The sequence below is a fragment of the Schistocerca piceifrons genome, chromosome 3, assembly GCF_021461385.2.
Source record: "Schistocerca piceifrons isolate TAMUIC-IGC-003096 chromosome 3, iqSchPice1.1, whole genome shotgun sequence".
Taxonomy (NCBI): domain Eukaryota; kingdom Metazoa; phylum Arthropoda; class Insecta; order Orthoptera; family Acrididae; genus Schistocerca; species Schistocerca piceifrons.
In genome coordinates this window covers 335,023,618-335,050,237 of record NC_060140.1, presented here as the reverse complement: position 1 = coordinate 335,050,237, position 26,620 = coordinate 335,023,618, and the positions used below count along the sequence as shown (strand labels likewise).

The 26,620-nt window shown below is 36.5% G+C and overlaps 1 protein-coding gene and 1 pseudogene across 1 annotated transcript in view; both read right to left on the bottom strand.

Moving 5' to 3' along the window:
* Positions 1 to 8,028: 8,028 nt before the first annotated feature.
* The window catches only part of LOC124790053 (serine/threonine-protein phosphatase PP1-alpha-like), a 581,605-nt gene continuing 563,013 nt past the window's right edge, over positions 8,029 to 26,620 (bottom strand). Inside the window, exons 5-8 of the mRNA XM_047257612.1 lie at positions 22,192 to 22,262; positions 14,765 to 14,842; positions 12,962 to 13,219; positions 8,029 to 10,018 (exon numbers count right to left, since the gene is read on the bottom strand). Of these exons, the coding sequence (XP_047113568.1) occupies positions 9,983 to 10,018; positions 12,962 to 13,219; positions 14,765 to 14,842; positions 22,192 to 22,262 (443 nt within the window). The 3' untranslated portion in view covers positions 8,029 to 9,982. The remainder of the gene's footprint in view (positions 10,019 to 12,961; positions 13,220 to 14,764; positions 14,843 to 22,191; positions 22,263 to 26,620) is intronic.
* LOC124790260 lies at positions 17,616 to 17,733 on the bottom strand (annotated as a pseudogene).

Here is a 26,620-nt window from a genome sequence, read left to right as displayed (position 1 = left end):
ATTCACTATGCTGTTCATAGTAGCTTATCCACATTCCTATTTTTTTTATTCATACCCCCCCCCCCATGAACTATGGACCTTGCCGTTGGTGGGGAGGCTTGCGTGCCTCAGCGATACAGATGGCTGTACCATAGGTGCAACCACAACGGAGGGGTATCTGTTGAGAGGCCAGACAAACATGTGGTTCCTGAAGAGGGGCAGCAGCCTTTTCAGTAGTTGCAGGGGCAACAGTCTGGGTGATTGACTGATCTGGCCTTGTAACATTAACCAAAACGGCCTTGCTGTGCTGGTAATGCGAACGGCTGAAAGCAAGGGGAAACTACAGCCGTAATTTTTCCCGAGGACATGCAGCTTTACTGTATGACTAAATGATGATGGCGTCCTCTTGGGTAAAATATTCCGGAGGTAAAATAGTCCCCCATTCGGACCTCCGGGCGGGGACTACTCAAGAGAACGTCATTATCAGGAGAAAAAAAACTGGCATTCTACGGATCGGAGCGTGAAATGTCAGATCCCTTAATCGGGCAGGTAGGTTAGAAAATTTAAAAAGGGAAATGGATAGGTTAAAGTTAGATATAGTGGGAATTAGTGAAGTTCGGTGGGAGGAGGAACAAGACTTTTGGTCAGGTGATTACAGGGTTATAAATACAAAATCAAATAGGGGTAATGCAGGAGTAGGTTTAATAATGAATAAAAAAAATAGGAGTGCGGGTTAGCTACTACAAACAGCATAGTGAACGTGTTATTGTGGCCAAGATAGACACAAAGCCCATGCCTACTACAGTAGTACAAGTTTATATGCCAACTAGCTCTGCAGATGATGAAGAAATAGATGAAATGTATGACGAGATAAAAGAAATTATTCAGGTAGTGAAGGGAGACGAAAATTTAATAGTCATGGGTGACTGGAATTCGTCAGTAGGAAAAGGGAGAGAAGGAAACATAGTAGGTGAATATGGATTGGGGGGAAGGAATGAGAGAGGAAGCCGCCTTGTAGAATTTTGCACAGAGCATAACTTAATCATAGCTAAACTTGGTTCAAGAATCATAAAAGAAGGTTGTATACCTGGAAGAATCCTGGAGATACTAAAAGGTATCAGATAGATTATATAATGGTAAGACAGAGATTTAGGAACCAGGTTTTAAATTGTAAGACATTTCCTGGGGCAGATGTGGATTCTGACCACAATCTATTGGTTATGAACTGCAGATTGAAACTGAAGAAACTGCAAAAAGGTGGGAATTTAAGGAGATGGGACCTGGATAAACTGACTAAACCAGAGGTTGTACAGAGTTTCAGGGAGAGCACAAGGGAACAATTGACAGGAATGGGGGAAAGAAATACAGTAGAAGAAGAATGGGTAGCTCTGAGGGATGAAGTAGTGAAGGCAGCAGACAATCAAGTAGGTAAAAAGACGAGGGCTACTAGAAATCCTTGGGTAACAGAAGAAATATTGAGTTTAATTGATGAAAGGAGAAAATATAAAAATGCAGCAAATGAAGCAGGCAAAAAGGAATACAAACATCTCAAAAATGATATCGACAGGAAGCGCAAAATGGCTAAGCAGGGATGGCTAGAGGACAAATGTAAGGATGTAGAGGCTTGTCTCACTAGGGGTAAGATAGATACTGCCTACAGGAATATTAAAGAGACCTTTGGAGAGAAGAGAACCACTTGTATGAATATCAAGAGCTCAGATGGCAACCCAGTTCTAAGCAAAGAAGGGAAGGCAGAAAGGTGGAAGGAGTATATAGAGGGTTTATACAAGGGCGATGTATTTGAGGACAATATTATGGAAATGGAAGAGGATGTAGATGAAGACGAAATGGGAGATAAGATACTGCGTGAAGAGTTTGACAGACCACTGAAAGACCTGAGTCGAAACAAGGCCCCGGGAGTAGACAACATTCCATTAGAACTACTGATGGCCTCAGGAGAGCCAGTCATGACAAAACTCTACCATCTGGTGAGCACGATGTATGAGACAGGCGAAATACCCTCAGACTTCAAGAAGAATATAATAATTCCAATCCCAAAGAAAGCAGGTGTTGACAGATGTGAAAATTACCAAACTATCAGTTTAATAAGTCACAGCTGCAAAATACTAACGCGAATTCTTTACAGACAAATGGAAAAACTGGTAGAAGCCGACCTCGGGGAAGATCAGTTTGGATTCTGTAGAAATGTTGGAACACGTGAGGCAATACTGACCTTACGACTTATCTTAGAAGAAAGATTAAGGAGAGGCAAACCTACATTTCTAGCATTTGTAGACTTAGAGAAAGCTTTTGACAATGTTAACTGGAATACTCTCTTCCAAATTCTGAAGGTGGCAGGGGTAAAATACAGGGAGCGAAAGGCTATTTACAATTTGCACAGAAACCAGATGGCAGTTATAAGAGTCGAGGGGCATGAAAGGGAAGCAGTGGTTGGGAAAGGAGTGAGACAGGGTTGTAGCCTTTCCCTGATGTTATTCAATCTGTAAATTGAGCAAGCAGTAAAGGAAACAAAAGAAAAATTCGGAGTAGGTATTAAAATTCATGGAGAAGAAGTAAAAACTTTGAGGTTCGCCGATGACATTGTAATTCTGTCAGAGACAGCAAAGGACTTGGAAGAGCAGTTGAACGGAATGGACAGTGTCTTGAAAGGAGGATATAAGATGAACATCAACAAAAGCAAAACAAGGATAATGGAATGCAGTCAAATTAAGTCGGGTGATGCTGAGGGAATTAGATTAGGAAATGAGACACTTAAAGTAGTAAAGGAGTTTTGCTATTTAGGGAGTAAAATAACCGATGATGGTCGAAGCAGAGAGGATATAAAATGTAGACTGGCAATGGCAAGGAAAGCGTTTCTCAAGAAGAGAAACTTGTTAACATTGAGTATAGATTTAAGTGTCAGGAAGTCGTTTCTGAAAGTATTTGTATGGAGTGTAGCCATGTATGGAAGTGAAACATGGACGATAACTAGTTTGGACAAGAAGAGAATAGAAGCTTTCGAAATGTGGTGCTACAGAAGAATGCTGAAGATAAGGTGGGTAGATCACGTAACTAATGAGGAGGTATTGAGTAGGATTGGGGAGAAGAGGAGTTTGTGGCACAACTTGACTAGAAGCAGGGATCGGTTGGTAGGACATGTTTTGAGGCATTGAGGGATCACAAATTTAGCATTGGAGGGCACCGTGGAGGGTAAAAATCGTAGAGGGAGACCAAGAGATGAATACACTAAGCAGATTCAGAAGGATGTAGGTTGCAGTAGGTACTGGGAGATGAAGAAGCTTGCACAGGATAGAGTAGCATGGAGAGCTGCATCAAACCAGTCTCAGGACTGAAGACCACAACAACAACAATCAAACCTACTCTGGCATTACCCCTGTTTGGTTTTGTGTTTATAATCCTGTATTCACCTGACTAGAAATCTTTCTCTGCCTGCCACTGAACTTCACTAATTCCCACTATACCTAACTTTAACCTACCCACTTCCCTTTTTAAATTTTCTAACCTACCTGCCCAATTAAGGGATCTGATATTCCACATCTGATATTTAGAATGCCAGTTTTGTTCCTCCTGATAATAATGTCCTTCTGATTAGTCCCTGCCTGGAGATTTGAATGGGGGACTATTTTACTTCCGGAGTATTTTACCCAAGATAATGCCATTGTAATTCAACCATACCGTAAATCTGGAAGCCCTCAGGAAAATTTACAGCTGTAGTTTCCCCTCACTTTCAGCTGTTCGCAGTGTCAGCACAGCAAAGCTGTTTTGGTTGATGTTACAAGGCCAGATCAGCCAATCATCCACATTGTTGCCCCTGCAACTACTGAAAAGGCTGCTGCCCCTCTTCAGCAACCAAGAGTTTGTGATTAAATATGAACCGGAAACATCATTGAGGAACTTGTGAAAGTTTTGATTGAAGTTAATTAGTTTGTAATCTTGTAATCAAGTGTATGAAAAAGTCATGCTAAATTGCAAACTGGTGCTGTGCAGTCCTATCGGGGTGGTCACATGTGCTGTCTCAGACTAGAAAATGTCTTCTTTCATGTTGTTTGCTCTATGTTGCAAAAGATATGTTCATTTCACTGAACTGTATTTAAGATAAATTAAATCTGTCACAGTGATGAGCTACTAATGAAATTAATGTATATACACACACAAAAATCTGTATTTTATGAGTGTTTCTGATAATGCCAAAGAATAAACAGTGTTGCAGAGTGAAATATTAGTCTCAGTTTTCTGGTAATGTTCTAGTTTGATAATTTAATTACAGTATTTTGAAAAATCTTGCTAGTGGATGGAGGTAAATGCAAAAAGACTGACAACAAGTCAACAGAGAAAATAGGAGGATGAGTCAATTCCTAAATCTCAAATGGCAAGGTACTGCAAATTCGTAATGAAGTCCACACCCTTGCATTTCTAGATGGTGGCAGTACATGTTGGGTGAAAGACAGCTGATTTTGCTGTTAACATTTACTGAATTTCAGTCAGAGAAAGATGGCAGATGGATTACCAGAATGTATCTGATTAACACAGTTGTGCAATTTTTGTGTGCTAAGGGCCTGTCCACAGAGGAATTTCATCGTGAGATGCATCTTGTTTTTGGTGTGAATTCTATTTCACAAAAAGCTACATCCTATTAGACACAGGAATGTATCAAAATATGAGTAAGACAGAGATGGGCCCCGCTGGTTGCTCTGTTGAGTTTCCTAGTAATATCACATTGCAGTGTGTGCAAGAAATGATCCACAAAAATTGTTGTGTGGGAACTACTGATGTGGTTTGTGCCCTAGGTTTTTCTCACTGAACCACATACAGTATCATTCATTAAGAGATGAATTTTTGTGCATGTTACATCCCCTGTGAGAGTACAAATAAGATGTAATAGGCCTATCCTGCAGCATCTCTTCTGCAACAGTGAAGAGGAATGCTGATAAGTACAGTGAATGAGTCATGAGTTCACCACAATCAGCCTGAGTGCAAATGGTCCTCCATGAAATGTTCAAGATGGTTCCATCAGGACACAAGCCTATGGTGTTGGTGTTGGAGTTGGTGATTTGGTGCCTGCAGAGTGTCTTATTACTGAAATCACAGTAGTTTCATGATGCAACTCTTAATTCTGCATTCTACTGTACCACCCCCCTTGCAAACATTTTTTCGGAACATCCATCATATGGCACCAACTATAGCAAGAATTTTATGCTGCAGGTTTCCAAGACATTATCAAACACAGCCATAAGTATTTTAATTTATAAAGGGAATATGTTGAAAAGTAAAATAAACTTCAGCATACTTCTAATGGCACTGATGTTACTGCCTGGTTTTTCAATTTATGTAGTAACGCTCATTATAAACATCAAGGAACTGATTCCAGGAGCAGTAACTTGAGAGGACTTCAGAAACACTGTTGATGCCAAAGACAATGCAGCTATGACAATGGTATCAGGTTTGCACATTTCCACCAGAAAGGAGTTTACATATTTTTGTAAAAACTCTGAAAATATTAAATATTGGACATTAGTTTTAGTATTAAATTATCACATTATTACATGAAACTCATTACATTGGTTTTCTTTGATTCCATTTTCTCATTTTTTTTCAAATACAATTAATCACAGCTTGTTTATTTTGATCACAGAGTACATTATTTGTTTGTAGAGTGTGTAATGTTCTACTTTGATCTTAAAAAATTGCGTTTGAACTGTTTCTGGCATTCGCACTGCAGTGTAAGAATAAAAAGGTGTATTTTGGAGCAATTTTTTATTAAAACTGTTGATAAAATTTTTTATACAAATAATATTCACAAAACTGATTGGCACAACATTCAAACACAGGCACACTGATACAACAGCAACTTTGTCAGCTTTCTGTATACATATACAACATTAGTAATAATTCAAATATTCAACATTCACTTAAAACTTTTTGTATTTATTCTGTTTATGTGTGTCTTTAAGAATACCTTATTAACTGCCACAAACTTTTCTGCTCTTGGTACCAAAATGTATGTGATGTGAAAACAGATACACAATTTGCAAGATTACAGAGAGATCATATCATCAAAGTAAGATCATAGTTGACTGTCTTCTGTAACTTCTCTCTCCACCCTTCTGCACTTATTTTGCAGAACATAAAAATCATGAACAACTGATCATGAACATATGTATGATGATACTAACAGATGTGTAAAAATGACATGAATAGGAGAAATAATAATAATAAAAAAGTTACAGCAGATTGAAATTTGAAAGTTTTTTTTATATATGTACTGCTTCTCTTTTAGAAACATTATACTGACAAAAGAAGATAGAGTTAATACATGTGGTGAAAGTTTACTGAATTTTTTAAAAAATGTTCTAGATTTTTAGCTGGTGTTTTGCCAGATTATTCTGTGTACCAGACTATGCTTAGAGTCTACATTCTGTCTCTTTACAGACAAAATTTTTCTTGTGTGTGCCAGTCTACTTGACAACACTTCACTGATTTGATCACATTTTTTATTCAGTTTTCTGCTAACTTTCTCTTAATTTTTCACATGTCACACAAAAGTCTGCAACATCTTCATTTAGTTAAAGTTTCATTCAGTGGTTATTTCCTTTACAGTATGAAACCAGATTTTATGGAACAGTTGAAGCATTTCTGCCTTTAATAACTACAAAAATAATTTCTGTTAAAATTTTACACTAAAGTTTTAAAATTATGCACGCTTTTGAATTTTTGACACATTGATGCACTTGGCTATTCACTTCACAGTTGTTTGCAGAGTAGGGACGTAGATCTTCAGAGGAGAGAATTTGAATTTTACTTTCTAATTCCAATGTATAGATTTTATGATGAATTTTAATTCAGTTTTTATTCTGTTTTCTCTTAAAAATAAAGTAAATAATAATGTTCTGTGATGTTCAGATAATCAGTATGCCTACAGATATATCTATTTGCTTCTTGATTAATTTCATATCATAAACAACAGAAAAAATTTCTTTATAGCAGTAGTTTGTCCTTAGTTTTTGGCATAGTTGCATTGCTCCTCAGAAGGTGTATCGTCACTTAATACTGTGATATTTGACTAATTAATTGGTTGAAGGAAAAGAAAAAAAGATTCACTTTTATCGCTATGTGAAACAGTTAAATACCACAACCTGAATATGTAGTACTGTGGTTATCTGTATCATATGTCTCACTAAAGCTTCTCTAACCTTAGAGTAAGAAAGTTTGTAACTGTTAATGAAATCAGGAGAGATTCTTGTAGTTACTGTTTATGTGGATAGAAACATAACATTGAAATCACAAAATAAAATAAGAAAATTAGGAATTAACATCTCAATGATAAAACAGTTATTCAAGATGGAGCACAAGCTTTGTTAGACAGGGATGGGGAAGGAAATGGGCTGTGTTCCCTTTAAAAGAGAGAGCCTGGCATTTGCCTAAAGCTGTCTATGCTTTATGGATGAAGTTTGTTAATATTGAGCTGTGTGGCAATAGCTAGAAGATTAATTGTTGGCTATCCACTGAAAAGGCAAGTGGAAGTGAATGCTAGAGATAAGGTACTGAAACCTGAAATTGGTGGCAGAGAAGTGTACATATGTGTCCTTTGTATGCAAAAGTGAGATAAAAAAACACTTTTTAATTGATTCAACTGTGGTTTTTATGGTGAAACACTGTGTATTGTGTTAACTACTGAAACACTTTTTTTGCCATGTTTCACAAATATTTATTATTTTTGTGTGGCCTAAGTTTTTGATTACAACACAAAACCTTGGTAGCACAAAAGTTATAAAGTTTTGTGAAACAAAGAAAAAAAGTGTTTCATTTCGTTAATATAAAAAAGGCTATGGTAGTACTGGGAGACCAGAGAAACATCCCAAAAATAAATGAGACACTTTTTAAAAAAAATGTGAAATTCATAGGAGATGTGCAATAATTGTTATGACAGATGCACAGTTCCTCCTTGTTGAGGTTGTATGTTGATCTTCAATGCCCCCCCCCCCCCTCCCCCTCCATCCCACACTCCCCACCCACCTTCCTGACAAACCTTAGAAGAAAATGTTGCTTTGTGGAAATATTATTTGTTGATTTAAGGCATATGGTATTTTCACAAGCAATACTGTAATTGTGTATTCAGTATACTATTTAATTTCTATCGGTCTCTCTTTTGTTTCCTTAGAATATTATCCCAAGATTTTTTCATACCTTTAAGTATTCATGTAGTGTTTATTCCTTAACAATTTAACTTGTTTATACTGTTCCTTGTCTGTACATCACATAACATTTTAACTTTTACCAACTATAGACAATGAATGATCCACTGTGTTAATGGCCATTCCATTCTCGTGAATAACGCACTGAAATTCCTTGTTTTGTAGCTGATGAAGAAAGATTGTTTCTTGTTGTAATCTAAATGATGTGAACGATTGAAAAATCAATAACAGCAATGTGTTAACAGACAGTGCAGCTATTTAAGTAGAGGAAATTTTTCAGAATTCATTTAGACAAATAACTGTAGTGAGGTAGAAGTATTCATCAATCTATAAAATGTTAAAATGAAGCATTTTCAGTACTATTGTTGTTTACTATTATGCTAAATATAGCTTGGATATATTTATCAAAGCTTACTATAAACAGTATTTATATGTAGTACCGGTATTGGCTTCATAAAGGGCAGCACATGGTTTGGCTTACTTATGGTTTTTAAATGCTGATGCTAAAGATAATCTTTTACAGACTAAAATACACATTTGTAGTTACCATCACATTTCTGTTTCCCTTTTTAACCTCCTTTCAGTTGTGTATATTTATCCATCTACTTGATAAATCTATCACTCTTTCTTTCTGGCATATAAACTCTCCATTTCTTTCATTAATATTTATCTTCATGCTGTTTAAAAAGTCTGCACCCGTCTTTGAGTCATTTGCTGCAAAGTTTCTGTAGTCACCATTTTTTGATTTGCATATTCTCTGTTTGCAAGACCACTGGATATGAGCACTAGCACAATACAAGGAATTGCCTACACAGAACACAGTTGGTACTTTCTGCATACCAAGAGTGCCAGTAAAACTATACAGGACACACAGAAATCCAAAGAATAGTGGATCAAGTAGTTTTAACTACTGCAGATGCTAAATCAAATCATAAATTAAGAGTGCTTATCATTACATATTGACCACCACACAAGCTTACAAGAGTTAAAGGTTTAGTTCATTGTCAACATAATAAATAGATTGTGTGTGATCAGAGTTTGTGTCACTGATCAACTGTGCTATCAGCACTAAAACTGCCAAAATATTTCAAGCATACTGAGAATCAACATTTCTCAAATTTATTCTGTTATTCAAATGTAACAGTTCATTAAATATTCATTATAAATATAAAAACAGTACCTTTTCATTTACAATTATTTCATTTGATTCCTTAAAGTGCAGCAGAACAATACTTTTAGACCATAAAAAATAATCTATTTAAAATATTTTCACATCTCAAGTTTGCAAATTAATTTTACTAATAATGGCAGTCAGTGTATCCTCACTCATGAGGTTGGATTATTTCTCTCAATACTAAAAATACCACTAATCCAGTAAAATAAAATTAGGTCAAAATGCATTTTAAGGTGGCATTTTCTGAGTTGCTTTTCAAACACTGAAGAAGCACACAACAGCGTGGCTGATCACTCTCATTTCTACAAAGCCTGCATAAAAAAGTGATGTCCCTAACAGGGTTGACCATTAAGATCAAAAAATACCATTAACTAAAGGGCTGTTTTTTCTGCTGAAATGCTGTTTTTAACAGAGAATCACATCATGTAAAAATAGCTATTACAATTAACATATTAGACAGAAATTATTTTCTTTCCGTGTTCCTGTAATTTTTTGATAGCTTGGAATTCATGAGCTTAATGGTCACCCAGTGCAATAGTGACTGTAATCTAAAATATTTTCTTATTGTGGGAACCTTCAAGAAGTGTTAGGATTCCTCTTCTATTTGAAGCAAGTCTCATTTGTAGCGAATAAACACCTTCTTCTTGTGAGGCTGAAATAAAAATTGTTCAATGTTAAATATTTGTTTTGGGATATTGGCATACTAAAAAGAGTGGCTGTAAGCAATTTCTTCATCTGTCAGATTATGTATAGTAGACACTCTTCTACCAATAGTGAGTTTTTCCAAACCTACATCATAAAATGATTTACTTCATACATAAGCATTTATTGCTGGTTTGTTATTCCTGTGAGTTTGTTGATATCTTCACATAAATTACTGTAAAATATTGTAATGCAAACGGAATGGCAGAGTAAACTCGCAGCAGTTTTTTACTGTGTATTTGAAAGAGACAGTGGAGGTGAAAGCTCATGACACATTCAAGAGTAACTGTGTAGGAATGAAAATATATGTAGTTTTCATTGGATGTATTGCAAAATTTATGAAACATTCATCTTTGTGATAGAGTTATTGGTAATGGTAGTAGTAGTAGTAGTAGTAGTAGTAGTAGTAGTTGTTGTTGTTGTTAGTAACTGTTCATATGAACTTCTACTCCACCTGAGCATGTGACATTTTTAAACCAGTGTCACCTCATAGGTCACACACTAATTTACAATGTTCTTCCATATGGTCTCCCTATTGATTATTGTAATAAAGATGCAGTTCTGTTTCTTCATGGAAACAGGATGCATGGATAAAAAGTACACTACTGTATGAAACACTTTTTGGGCACTCAACAATTATAACACTAAAAAGATTGAAGTGAAGGAATCTGAGATTCCAGACAACAGCTGTGGCAGAGATGATGGCAGAATGAAATCAAAAACCAATAATTTTAATGATTCCTTCCCAACAGCAGATATGGCATGTCCTAATAAACAATTAAATACATATGCATTTGATTTATTCCCTAGAGACTGTTTCACAACTGAGGGCATTATTTTAAAAATGAAACCCCTAAGAAATTACAAAAAACATTTGGTTGCCAAAAAGTGGCTATTCTGTTACCTATGATGCTATTTATGCCACAGTATTAAAGCACTTTAGTACCTTGCTAGTGCCCTTTTTTAAGGGGAGGAGTCTATAATAGACCACTGACTCATTTTTCACAGCATAATTCATAACTGCCTCTCAGTTTGGCTTGTGCAAAGGTTTCTTTGCAGAGAAAACATTCTTTCTCCCACAGCCGATGATTCACTTTTATAAAATGCTGTTCTCCAGATGTACAGCTCTGAAATTTCATCCTCAGGTTAAAACCTACATCTGACACTAGCAGTTCTCTTTCAGGAAGAAACACCTTCTTTATTTATGCTGTACTGCTTCTTATATACTCTTTGCTTCATCTATTAAGTGTTATTTTGCTTTCAAGGTAGCAGAATCCTTCATTTCATCTATTATGTGATCCTCTGGTTTGATGTTAAGTTTATTGTTAATCTCATTTATGCTACTCCTCATCACTTTCCTCTTTCTTTCGTTTACTCTTAGCCTACATTCTGTGTTTGTTAGATTGTTTATTATATTCAACATATCCTCTAAGTCTTCTGCACTTTTACTGAGGACAACCATGTCATCAGTGAATCTTGGTAGTGATGATGTTTCATCCTGAATGTTATTTCCACTCCTGAACCTGTCTTTTATTTCCATGATTTTCTTCCTTGAGTGGCTAACACACCTGCCTAGTAAGCATGAGATCCCAGCTTCGAATCCCAGTCCAGTACACCACATTTTCACTCATCGTCACTGATTTGGTGTAAGGTCTTGATGCAGCTTATAGTAGTGATCCCCTCCCTTTCCTGTCCTTTCCTTTCTTCCTTTCTCCACTTTCAATTTACATACTTGTGATCAAACAAGACAGAGGGCAAAAATAACATTCTTTCAGTATTCCTAATATCATTTGGAGAAGTGCCATCTCATGATTAATTAAGTTAGTGTGTAGAATCTATAATATTTCATCCTTAATTTTATTTCCACTCCTGATCCTGTCTCTTATTTCCATCATTTGCTTCCTGGAGTGTTTAATGCACCTGCCTAATAAGCAGGGGATCTTCTTTTGCTATGCAAGGTATCTTCACATTTACCTTCCTTGTACTAATATTTGTCTGACCAACTACTATGATTAACATTTTTAGAGATGTCAACTCCTCATCAACTAAACTTGCAGTTGTGGTATTCAGTAGTACATTATCTATAGCCACAGAGAATTTCAAACAATCGTCATTCCCCAATACTTAAGTATCCTCATGCTTTACATATTGGTTCTCCCTAATGATTGTCATAAGGTTTAACCGACACTCCATCATTAATAAATTGTAACTGGGGTGTGTATCTACTCCTGGGTATGTCTTACAATCCAATATCTAATTTTGGAATCTCTGTCACCATTATATAACCCAGATGGAATCTTCTTCCATCTCCAGGCCTTTACTAAGTCTCTCTCACTGTTACCACTGAGCCCATATTTTTCTCTAACTCTGTCTTCTATTTGTTTACCTATACAGTATTGCAGTAACCCATGATGACCCATGATTATTAGATTTTCATCTCGCATTACATACTGAATTACACATTCAGTGTTCTTGTATACTTTTTCTTTCTATCTCTTCATGTTTTGCTTGTGATGTCAACGTGGATAACTGAACCACTATTGTTGTCATTGGTTTGCTGTTGATTCTGATGAGAATAATCCAACTGATAAAGTGTTCGTAGTAACTAACTCTCATAAATGCTACAGGGCTTATAAATGAGAAATGCTATTGTAGGAATTTGTGACAGGTTGATAACAAAGCAGTTAACATTTTATTGATTTTAAAACTATTTACACTCATTGTCTTCAGACAAACTGGCGTAAGGGTTCTAAGCAGTTTTTACTCATGGCAGTATGACAACACATTACAATATCTTGCAACAGCACCTAATTAGATATTTTTTCTGGTTTTAAAACTGGGTTTAAGCACTATCACTCATGAATAAAAGTTAGAAATCAGAATAAGCTGTTACTGGTAATATGCTGAACCAGCATGTGAGATCTTCTGATACACCAAGGACAGCTCCAGCATTGTCAAATTCTCCACAGTAATTTGGTGCTGAGAATAGAGTAAGCATTGATCTCTGGGCAAAGAACTGGTACCCATCTTCAACAACTTGATGTGCTCTCACAATAAGTGAACAGTCATGCCTCTCAAGGAAATGGCGAACTACATCTGAACCAAAGACATAGCTCACACCCCTGTCATTCTGAGCCCATCCAGTCAGCCCCTGAAAATAAACAATGAATTCAATTAGTCTCTTTTCTTAACTTTAATAAAAATTTGTAGCACACAGTAATGCATAAGTGATTCAGTAAATTGCCTGTAGTCATAATGTTTTCAACACGCCTAACATTTTACATTTCATAACAAATTGAAATATATAGCTTTGTTTCAATGATCCAGCATAACGTATGCCACAAGAATGTTTCCAGCACTGTCTTCACATTACAAATTTAGTATTCATATTCCTCAATAAATATTTTAAATTTAGCACCTGTGTCCAGTGAAAAAATGCATGCAACACATAAAAGAACTTTGCTTTCATTGATACACCATAAATTCATTCACCCATCCATTCATTCATTCAATGTGCTCCATAGATATCATTATGGAGGAGAAACTTCAGTGGCATGGAATGAGTCAAGTTAATGGTAAATGTGTCCCTATTTTGCTTTACTATGAGTGGTGCTATAGGATGTAGCAGTTACAATGGAACCAACTAACATGGGCTCTGAACCATTGTGCAATTTGGCACTTTTCACATTTACAAATCATTGCCAGAGGTGAAAGAAAATGTAAGTAACAGAAAAAAATCTGGGAATTAATTTGGGATCAAACCAGTACCTCTGGATTTGTAATCTGAAACAACCTACTAAGAGGTCAAGCTATTATATGAACAAGTATTAGCAACTGCTTGAAATTCAATTAAAATTTAACTATCATTAAACTGCTATAAATTGTTTGTGTCTGCTCAAGTTAAATCCAACACACTGAAATTAACAGAAATGCAGCTATTTTGGGAAAATAGGAAAAATGCTGCTTCTGCAGTTATATTAAATAGCTGCTCTTTATCATCTGTTGCTGATTTTGATATTTATACAATACTGGAAAATCCTGGATTCAATAGAAATAATGAAAGGAGTTGTGCAATTGAGTGATTGACAGGCATATAAACAAGATTGAAATCATTGCTGAGCTAATAGACAATGTCATTCCTCAAAGCTAAGTGACTAACAAAATCACACACATATGCACAAGCACAGTTTTATTGTTGTGGCTGGCACTGCACTGCACTGCAGTCCAACTGGGCTAGCAATACCTAAGACCACACTCCAAACATTTGAATTTTACTGATTACTTCATCATGTGATAAATAATGTGATAAGGAAGACATCCTCATCAAAAAGCCTACAAGGAAACTCATTGACAACTGTTGGGCAGGTCATGTACTACTTCTCAATTATATAGATGTCCTACCCATTGTGAGCCCCATATCAATTTCATCAATACTTCTAAATGGTAATTAGGCATGTAAAACTTTAAAAATGAAACTGTCACTGCAAGGTACTAAAACTCAACTTTAGGCCAGTTGGATCAGCACCTAGACAATACAAGGGAAATAACACTCAAATGGACCATACTTGTAAATATTGTCATGTTAAACATTATTGTTGGTTTCAAGAAAAGAAAAGGAAAGAAACTAGTTCATTGAAATCAACACAGAGTACCAGAACAAAAGCTTTTTCCTTATAAAAATGTTTAGAATTCTTACCTCTGCAGGATCTCCCCACAAAAGGTCACAAACCAGTCCAGAGTCAGGTACATCAATTGGTCTGGGAATGTTTCGAATCTGTGAAACAAGTTATAAAAATCTGGAGATATTCTTTAGGTCAGTTTATTCATCTTTTGATTTGTAACTAATTCATTTCTTGCCAAAAAAAAGGAATGATACACTGTTTAAAGTTTTTATTTCTATGACAGTTCAGTATTCACTCACTCACTCATTCATTCATACATTCGTACATTCATTCATTAATTCATTCATTGTGTTCCATGATTTCCACCAAAATGAAAACCTTTAGCTCTTAGAAACTTAATCTGTACACTGTATTAAAAATAGACTATGGCTATATTGTTTAGTGTTATGGCAGCTAAATTTAACTTGGTAAATTACAAGGAAAAGACTGTATTGAAAAAGCTTTTGCTTCCTTGGTTACATTCATTAACTGTTGTTTATCTTCTAATAGTAATGTTTCATTTTCTTGATACACTGGTATTTTTGTAAGAAACTACAGAGGCCTACTACTTATCACCTGAATTAGATGTACTGAAATGGAATGAACTAATTGATGGGGATGAAATCATCACTTGTCTTGCAACTTTACAATGAACATCCTCATTTGCTACCGTAGTAACTTTAGTCGAATTGAATTGAATTTTATTTGACCATGTAAGATTACATTGTGTACAGTAAATATACGTGTAATATAGGACATGTCAAAAGTATTAACATTCATTATCACTTATTTTTCTACAGCTTTAGCTTACATTTTTACATAATTGATAATGAATAACAATGTATACAAATTTAATGGCATAAGTATTCTGCAACACTGTAAAACTCTTTTTCAATGAGATAGTCTTTAAGTTTCTTTGGAAAGTCATTGTCAAGTACCCTATCTTGCAGGTTTTTAGGCAGACATCTTAGCAGTCTGATACCAGAGTACTGGGGTCCTTTTTCTAGCATTGCCAGTCTGTGGGGTGGTATGCTCCATACTTCATTTTTCCTTCTTGCATTGTGGGTGTGTACACTAGCATTTGTAATCCAGTCCTCACTACCTTTTGTGATGTACATTATTGTTTTGTATATACACAACGATGAAAAAGTTAAGATACCTAACTTCTTGAAACAGTTTCTGCACGTTTCAGAGGTCTTTCTTCTTAAAATGGTCCTAATTGCTTTCTTTTGTAATGTGAACACACGTTTCGTCTCTTGTTTGTTTGAGTTTCCCCACACAGTCACTCCATACTGTAAGTATGGTTCGAAAAGTCCATGATACACTGTACACAGAAGGTTCTTGTCTGAATACTGTGATAGCTGCATCATTAAGAATATGGCAGAGCTCAGTTTCTTACAGACATTATTGATGTGTTTTATCCATTTCAGTTCATTATCCACAAGAATACCTAAGAATCTAGCAGATTCTACTTCTTCCAACCTTGTTCCATCAACCTCTAAATCCATGTCTACAGCCTTCTCCTTGTTTTTAAACACTGCATACATAGTCTTTTTTAGATTTATAACCAGTTTATTTTCCAACAGCCATTGAGCTGTGACATTTGCAGATATGTATGCTCTTCTCTCAAGCTGTTCCATATTTTGGTCACTATTTTGTATTGTCATGTCGTCAGCATACAATATTTCCTTTTCTTCCTCCTCAACACCTATATCATTAACAAACACATTAAATAACAATGGCCACATTACCGAACCCTGCGGCACTCCATATTTGATGGGTTTGGTTTCTGATTGGTATGAGTTTCCTAATGATACATACTGCTTGCGGTTGCACAAGTATGATTTTATCCATTCCCCTGGTTGCCCTCGAATGCCATAGTAAGATTATCATGTATTAATATAAACAGCTGATGATGACTGATAAGATAATGTGATACTCAAGCTTAGTTCAGTAAAATGGTAAGTTAATTGACATACAAATGCAAGTAATAGGTGCTTAACAAAACTCATTGTCACACTAATATGAGAAACATAATTACATGAAAGAAACATTTTACTAGTAGAGTGGGTGTATGTTATTCATGGCTACATAACTCACATAATGTAACATTTAATAGTGATGGCTCCTTCTTCTGGTAGAAGGGTTGAAGAGGAAGGAAGAGGGTTGAAGGTAGAGGAATGGCGATGTATAGAAAATGGGAGGAATTGAAAAAAAAAAAAAAGAAGAAAAGAAAAAACTCAGAACATACTGGATGGGATGAGAAAGTCAGAGTGATTGTTTGTACCTGCATTGGACAAGACTCAAAAACCTGGGACTTAAAGGCAGAAGACAGGGAAAAGTCCCCACTCCTGCTCAGGATGTAATTTGTGACCTCCATGGCCAGACTGTAGTAATCTACCCACTAGACCAACATGGCCACTATAAAACCTGGTTTTACATTCTCAGATTTTCCATTGTCCTGTCATTTATGGTGTTTTCTGTTAGTCCCATCATAAACCCTATCCTCCTCAATAAACTGTTTTCCTACTGCGAAATATTGTTTGAGCACATAAAAACAAATTTAATATTTATTTTGCTTAACATTCACTACTTATGCACTGAACACAATTGGATCTAAATTAACTGTCCAGGAAAAAAGTCAAGTCATCTGTAAAATGAAACTAAACAAAGCTTCGTCCAAACAGGCCTTGGAAGGCCCAATGGTACCATCTGGACACCGTGTCATCCTCAGCCCACAGGCATCAATGGATGCGGATATGGAGGGGGGGGCATGTGGTCACCACATCGCTCACCCGGCGGTATGTCAGTTTATGAGACTGGAGCTGCTACTTCTCAATCAAGTTGCTCCTCAATTTGCCTCAAAAGGGCTGAGTGCACCCCGCTTGCCAACAGTGCTCGGCAGACCATAAGGTCACCCATCCAAGTGCTAGCCCAGCCCAACAGTGCTTAACTTCAGTGCTCTGAGGGGAACGGGTGTTACCACTGCGGCAACGCTGTTGGCATCTGTAAAATTAGTGAAGTATAATTTCATTGCACTGACAGAGTTGTGAATGATTGTTTCAAGTGATATCATCTTATTTTAAAGCATGTGTCTCCCAAGTGGCCCTACACTGTTTTAGATGAGATAAGGAAGCTGCAAGTGCTACAGAACTGAACCTTGCAGTGAGCATTACACATCTCACAAATCATTAGGATTGTGAGCTACCTGTGTAGTGAACATCCCAGCCTTCCTACTGCAATACAAGATGCTGACAAGAAATTTTTATCTTTCCTGTCATATGTCTTGAAACCGGTGCATTTGGAACCTAGAGACTTAAGAGCAGAATGATGCTTGGGAACACAAGTGGCCCTTGTGGCTGCATGGGATTAACACCACTCATTTCCAAGTCATTATCATTTCGAACTCTCATGTCCAAACCATCATTATCTCACTATTCGTCAGTCACTAACCAGTTATTTTCATGCCGTATTGAGCAGTTCCTATAGAGTTAATGCCATACCCTGGCAAACAATACTGAAATAAATGACAGCAGACAATAAGCATTTGAGGTTTATGAAGATGTGCAAATATTGTGATGTGGTATCTTCCTGGTGACTTTTTAATTCCCTGGGAGGGAAACATTTCTGAGACGGAACTCTCACCTTGTCTACCCTTCCTAATGGGATTGCAGGCATGTAGCAGTTTTGTCGTTCAGTCCAGTAGCAGCTCCATTTCATTTTATTATAGCTTATTAGTAATACCCAGAGTTTGCTGACGTGTATTCTTTCTTAGGTACTAAAACCCTGAATATTCTGGCTATAGGAATGTAAATTTAATTTTGTATTTTTCATCAAATAGGTACTGCGCTATACATAATTTTTCAAAGAGGGTGTCTTTTTAAGATTTTAATTCATTGTTTACAAGTTTTTGTTTGATGTACATTTTTGACATAACAATTCATTCTTTTAATGCTAGCAAGAATGAACACTGCACATGCCTCTAACAAAAATACAACATTGCTCCAGAATGTATTCATACAAGTTGAAAATAAATTGATGGTTCATTTGCTTATTATCACTGTCATTGCATTTACTGTTGTTAACATGTACAAGGTACAGAGTGCTAACTTTAAGTTGTGGTTTGCACTAAGACAGTATGATATGCAATACAACATGTTGCAATGAAGGTTATATGCTGCAACACTTATCAGTCCAACACTCATGTTTCACACTGTATTAATATACATGATGTGACTCACCATACAGCAAACAAAAAGACAGCATGAATCATGTTTATGTTTCCATTGCAATTATGATCTTTTTGGAAGAGGATGTTATTGGAAAGTACTGGGTGCATCTGTACAGTGCTATAAAATATAAAAATTAAACATAGTTCAGTTGTGTTTTCTCATGAGGCTCCTCAGAATGAAAAATTCCAAGAATACTACAGAATAACCCAAGACAGTTTCCACTTTTTGGAGCAACTAGTATCAGCTACTCTTACACAATTTTGAACTTGCTGTAACTCCTGCTGATGAGCAACCCATTACAAAATAGTTAGTTGGTGGAAATGTGTGAACGATGTCAAAAATGCTTCCATGGAAAGTTTATTTGTTTCAAGACTCCCTGGTACAATACTTTATTCAGTGCAGTACATATATAAATAATTGTTACAAATTAAGAAAACTAGGATAGTGTTTCTACAGTTGTTCAGTTTTCAAAGTAGTGTGTGGTTCAGCTTGAGGAGTACTCAGAAGAAGCACAGCTGGGTTTAAGTGAGATCAGTCACAGTCAATGGTGTACCAGTGACTGGTGAACTATGAATAGGGTAGACAATGTGTTTGAAGGGTGGTGGAAGCCCATGATGAAAGGAAGATCCTGGCATGTCCTTGGCTTTGTCCAGCCGCTCATTCAGAAGTAACAGGAGTTTAGTTATCAGATCTCTCTTACCCACATCACAAAGCTTCCTGAAATCATGGTGCATAGACTGACAGAACATCCAGCCAGCATTGTCAGCTGATGAGTCCTGGTGCCTTTTCATTTCACATAGGTTTCCACTTCCAGTTTTGGCTTCTATCACGGGCAAATAAAAAAGAGAAACACGAGGCAGCTCCACTCTCCACATAGCAGAAGGCAATAACCTCACTTGTGGTATGTAGCTGCCAACCTCATCATGGATAATTCCAATATCTCATATTTTTCTCAAGAATTGAAAGAGGTATCATTCTCCTTCCAATGTTAAAAACAATTTCCACATGTTAACTATATTTTGTGCACAGCACAGTATGGCCTAAAACCCACTGAACATAAACTGAGCTGTGACTAAATTTTTTACTGCAGACATTTCAAAATATAATGTGTGTTTTACTTATTTGTGAAATATCACAATAACTAGGGCAGTAATCTAAGGAAAACCAACTCATTATCAAGCTGTGATTTGAGACCATTAGTTGAGGAATACTGTTTTTCCTTTTTTCCCCAAACAGTTTTCTTAGAATCAAATGATAAAGCCTACAGATTGGAAAACTCATGCTGTTTTTTATGCAAACAGTAAAAATTTTTCTTAGAAACTTACAATTGGATAAAGCTTTGCTTCACTTATATAAAACAAGTTTTTTAAAGGCACATGTGATGACTTGATATTCGTGTTATCTGATACAGTTTCACAGAGCAACCAGCATGCCCTGTCGTCCTGGGAAATAAAATACGGACAGATATGTGTGGGTATTGTATTGCTGTCATCCCAGCTGGAACCACTTAATTTGCTTCAACTACTTTTGTGTGCACTCCACCATTGTGCGTTGCTTCTGCATCATATCGCATATCATTCTGCCTTAGTGAGAACTGTGCCTAAGTTGGCTGATCTTCTCCATAATTTTGAATAAGCAGATGTCAGTAAAAGTTGGAAGGCTTCTGCTATTAGCCACTAGTTCTTGGCTGCAGGTGATGTTAGTTAGCTGACAGTACTGTGTGGGGTACCCATTATTGTCCACTGTGAGATTTTCCTTTCCTTGCAATAAGTGTGCATAATAGCAGAAGTTAGGATCTTTACTAAACATATCAGTTTGTAAGATGATTTCAGTTTTGATTTTGAACAACAACAAAGCTATTTTTACTCCCATGTGAAGCACAGTTTATGCTGCCAGCACTGCATGGGGCAGGTGTGGCTTGCTCTCCCAACATGGCTCTGCATGCTGCGCCAGTCTATGTGGGTGACTTACAGTTACCACGCTGTATGGGTACTGAAACAAAAATATTGATATTTTGTATCGAGATTGTACCAAATGTAAAGGCTGGTCCACACACAATGATCTGTCTGCACAAATGTCTGCACATATCACATCTGCGCAGACAAGTCATAGTGTGTACACTGGAGATTTGTGCAGATATTTTACCCCCAATACTAAACTGATGATTCCTTGATGTCACAGAATGAGTTCTAGCAACCAATCCCTTATTTTAATCAAGTTATGCCATGAAGTTCTTTCTCCTCAGTTCCATTCAGTACCTCCTCATTAGTTACATGACCTATCCATCTAATCTTCAGCATTCTTCTGCAGGACCACATTTCAGTAGCTTCATTCTCTTCTTGTCTGAACTGCTTATCATCCATGTTTCACTTATGTACTAGTAGGCTACACTTCAGACAGTTATTTTCAGAAAAACTATTCTTGCTGAGCTGGGCAAAACACCATTTCATGGCAATGTTTTGGGAAATCATAGCCATCAGAACAGTGGCAGTTGTGATCTCTGTTACCATTTTACCACACATGCCATCTGGATTCTTCCTCCTAACACTAGTTTCTCAGAACTCCACACGTGGGAACTGGTTCCACAATATGTCCTTTATTATCACCATCCACCTGATGCAAATTTATTTTAATTTCTGTGGTCTCAACATTTCATTTCAGTAACTATTCCTCTTTTAGCTTTCTTTTATTTTTACATATTTTTGTTATTTTTTTTTGACACGTCAAAATTTTCCTGCCTCTCAACTTTCTACCATCTACAGTGCACTGAGCTTACCATTCTTATTGGCTCTTCCATTATTATTCAGTAATCTTCATCTTGCTTATTACCCTATCTTCCACCTATAAGTTCTCAGGTTTTCATATCTCATTTAGTGCAGGTATCTACAATCAGTCTTTCCTCCGCATCCCATGCAGTAAGTCTCCCCTTAGTCAAGGTTCTGGATGACTTTTCTGTAACTCTTTCCATTTCCTAAACCTTACTAGTCCTTTTCCTTCATCCCTCTTCCTTTCCCTTCAAACATTCTGATAGAAAAAGGAGCCATTGTATCGAAGCACTTGCATGTTTCCATACCTTTTATGTGTTTCCTCCTTTTGCTGTTTGACAAGTAGATATTTTAACCGTCCATACCATATTTTCAAACACTGATTATTTTGATTGATAATATAACATATCTTACTTTTGAAATTTATAAAATACTAAAATACTTAGTAGGTAAAGGAAGAATTACCTCATTCAAATCTTGTAATTGTGGAGAGAGGCCACCATGCATACAGAAGATTGTCCCCTCAATAAGAGCAGCTGTAAAAAAATGTGTATATCAGTGCTAATATATTAAAACATTGTAAATAAATATTAATCACTTGAATAACAATCTTTCTCTTGTATATTCATCCCTCGTTTAAAAATGAGCCCTCACCAAAGTAGCACAATAAAGAAAGTAAGTATCTTTTTCTTTCAACACATCAACAAGGAAATTAGAGGCATTATTTGCCTTAGGTCATTTGATATCCAGTTGTTTTCAATTATGTTCTGATTTTCAGCTTGTTCATTCTCTGATATTTTAACAAGTATTGATGTCAAGCTTTGTTTCAAAAGGAAAATTCACTTTAGAAAATTATAAAATTATGAGAATTGCTGGTCAATACTTATCTTCACTGGGCAAAACTTTTAGTACTGCTGATAGATATACATAAAAGTATATGAGACTAGTCTGCTTTCAGAATTGTTAGTTCCTTTCTTGGGGAGGAGAGAATGAGAGAATAATAGGTTGTTATTTGTTGTCTTCATCTTCAGTCTGAAGATAGGTGATGCAACTTTCCATACCATCCTATCTTCTGTAAGTGTCTTCATCTCTGAATGAAAACTGCAACCTACCTCTATTTCTACCTTCTTACCATATTCATTCCTTAGCCTCCCTCTGCATTTGCGCCACCTCCCCTCCACATTTCCTTACATTACCAAATTTCCAAGCCATTCATGTGTCAACTGATCCTTTCTTGTAGTCTGTGCTATAAATTTCTTTTTTCCCTAATTTGATTCAGTACCACTGCATTAGTTATCCTATCTAGCCATCTAATCTTCAGTATTCTTCTGTAGCACCCCATTACAATTGCTTCTATTCTCTTCTGATTTAAAATGGTTTTTGTCCATGTTTCACTTTTGTACAAGGCTACACTGCAGACAAATACCGCCAGAAAATAGTTGGTAGCACTTAAATTTATATTCCATCTTAAACAAATTCCTCCTTTTTAAAAATGCTTTCCTTGTCATAGCCAGTCTGCATTTTCTATCTTCTCTACTTAAGCCACCATCAGCTATTTTGGTGCTGAAACAGAAAAAAGTCATCCACTACTTTTGGTGTCTCACTTCCTAATCTAATTCCCTCACCTGATTTAATTAGACTACATTACCTTTGTTTTATGTCTGCTGATGTTCATCTTATAACCTCATTTAAAGACAGTGCCCATTCCATTCAACTGCTCTTCCAAGTCCTTTGCCATCTCTGACAGAATTACATTGTCATCAGCAAAGTTTTTATTTCTTCTCACTGAACTTTAATCCTTTTTCAAATTTCTTAATTGGTTTCCTCCACTGCTTGGTCAATGTACAGACTGAATAACATTCTGTCTCTTTCCCTTTTCAACCACTGTTTTTGTTTCTTGTCCTTGACTCTTAAGGCTACAGTCTTGTTTCTGCACAAGTTGCAAAAAACTTATAATTTCCTGCATTTTATCCCTGTTACCTTCAGAATATTAAAGTCCATACTCCAGTCAACATTGTCAACTGCTTTCTATAAATCTGCAAATGCTATGAACATAGAATTTCCTTCTTTAATCTAAGATTATTTAAAGAAAGGTAAAGGCCAAAAATGGCTGGTACAATCATATCACTAGACATATCAGAGCAAAACAAGGCCATGGCTGATGACCCAAGTGATTCATAAACACAAATAACTGCAGTAAGTTTCCAGAAAATTATTTAAAGCAGTTGGTTTACCTGTTTAGACATTAGCAGTGGATGAAGAGGCCACTGAAAGGATTTTTGAATCTGTACAACTGCAGTCTTTTGCATTTACAGCCTCATATTCAGGAACTGCATGAAATTTTTTATAATTTCTGGCAAAAAATCAGCAAGTTTTGTTTGGGCACCAGCACAGATTGATTTTGCTACATTTCTTTCTTTCCAAATACCATCCAAACCATTAAATTCATTAAAAGTTAGTTCTAACTGAGGTGGTTTACATAAACAGTCCTCTGTCAAAACTGTAAGCCCATCACATGACAGAACTTCAATCCAACCAACATGTTCCAGATGTGTAGCAGGCAGAATTAAACCACTAGATGGCATTTCAAGTTTGTCACCATAGTTCTTTGTGCAATGAGTGATGTAGCCAGAGAAGTAATGGAATTCTTCTGCAGAGCAGTCAGGTTCCTCTTTAACAGCAAATTCTTCTGGTGCAGGTGAAAAAGGCAAGTTGATATCCTGCAGCTCTCTTTCACTTTCTGTCATTTTCAGTGCTTCACTATGTTGGGCAAAATACCTCTAAACAGATATGCTGTCAAGAATCTGTCACTGTTGTCTGCCTCCATCTAAGTTTCATTTGACAGATGAATATCATAAGTGTTGTGCCACAAAAGTAGCACCTGCAATCAACATTTTACTTCTGTTAGAGGATTCAAGTGGAAATGACTAACTCATCCAATATGCAAGAAAAAATTATCCAGTGGGTCTTGGTCCACCAATACAATTAAGATGTATGTCATCTTCAATTGCTGAAGATCTGAAAACAATCTCATTGAGTGAACAGTTATCACTGAAGCCCTCTGGGATGGCAACAAATTATTTTTGCTGCTAATGTGCATTTTCTTGGTACACATGTACAACTCCCTTACAATTCTTTCATGAACGTCCTTGTGTAACCCATAACAACAAGATAGTTTTTGTATTTTCAGGTACTCATGATCCCAAACATGTTGTTTGAAAATTGGAAAAAAAACATTGTTGCTTCCTCTTTGTTATGCATTAAGCAGTTTATAGCTTTAGCCATGATGTTTAAAAAGAGTTGTTCTTTGCCCTTGACATTGAGATGAATCAGTGACAATTTAGAACATTTCATTTCTAAGGTGAACAGTGTTTCTATTATATATTTAGTAACATTTTTTCCACCTGAAAGTTTTATTGCATCATCCAGAAAGTGATGCCCATTAATTTAAATATGTGTGGAACTTCTTAATACACCCAAGAAATGCAAAATACAAGATGGAATAATGACAACTGAAACTGTCATTGTAAACACCTAGATTCATTTATTTACTGTAGACTGGGAACGTAGGAATTTGTCTCTGTTATATTAAGATCTTTCCAAACAGACTGATTTTTTGTGCCGAAGTCATATACTACTGTGACATCATCCTGTATGGAGTAGATAATAGAATTTAATTGATTAGTTGTTAACCTTTGACGTGCACTTCACAGTTGTTTGCAGAGTATAGTGTAGATGTAGCTGTAGATGTAGGTGTAGAAATAACATGTTTGTGTGCTGTCCCATGATTCAATAATTGATTCTGTTGATTTATTGCACTGGATGAGAGTACACATACATGTTTACCTTACAACTGTACAGATAACTGGGCATTCATTAGATTCAAAACATCTGTAAGCACAGCAGAAAAATGTATGAAAGAGTGTGATGCCCAGCTTTTCAGTATTGATAATATTGGAAGTGGGCGACCAACTTGATTTCTTAACAACAAATAACACTTCATAACTACAGCACTAAGTATAAGGTCTGTATTACTCGGACAAAGATCTGAATTTTATTTTATAAAAGCTAGGACCATGGTCTTTTGTAAAAGATATGATAAAAGTACCCCAGTACACTGGTTAGTTGGTTTACTGATTAAAGGGATCAAAGTACAAGGTCATCAGTCCCTCCTACCTGGAATAGGTGAGTCAATAAAACTACATGGCAAAGGAAGTCCTAGTGTGCAAAACTCAAGGAAAGAAACCCCAAGGGCTATCGAGGTAATCAAGACCTAAAGAAAGGAACAAGGAAGAAGAAAAGGGGGCAAAGGAAGAAAGGCATACAGGGTTCCCTGTCCCAGGAGTGCCAGAGGCCCCCAAGGCAGAAAGTGTGATGGAGGTTATACCCCTACCACATACCAGAGGCACCTCACCCAACAATACCCAAAAAAGACTAGTGACAGGTCCAGTGTGAGAGAAGCATAGGAAAACAAAGGGAGAACACTAAATCAATCAAACATGCGAGAAGGGGGAAGAAGAGCAAAAGACCATGTAGGGTAAGGGTTGGGGTGCCACCACCAAGCCCTGACAGTCACTGTCCGTTCAATGCAGGGGAGGCAACATAGCATTCTGCAAACTCCTCAATGGGCTGACAAGGCTGAGAGGAGGCAACATAGCATCCTGTCAACTCCTTAATGGCCTGACAAGGCTAAGGTGCTCTTCCTTAGAGAGAGTTGTAAGAACTCCTCCTCAAATAAACCATAAAACCAGGCTAGTCTCTGAGACTTGATCCACTAGCACTAGGGGAGCAACTCAGGAAAATTTAGTCTGCCACAGGGAGGCTAGGTTAGGACAGCCTAGCAAAATGTGGACCACTCTCAAATGGGCACCACAATGACAGTAGGGTGGATCCT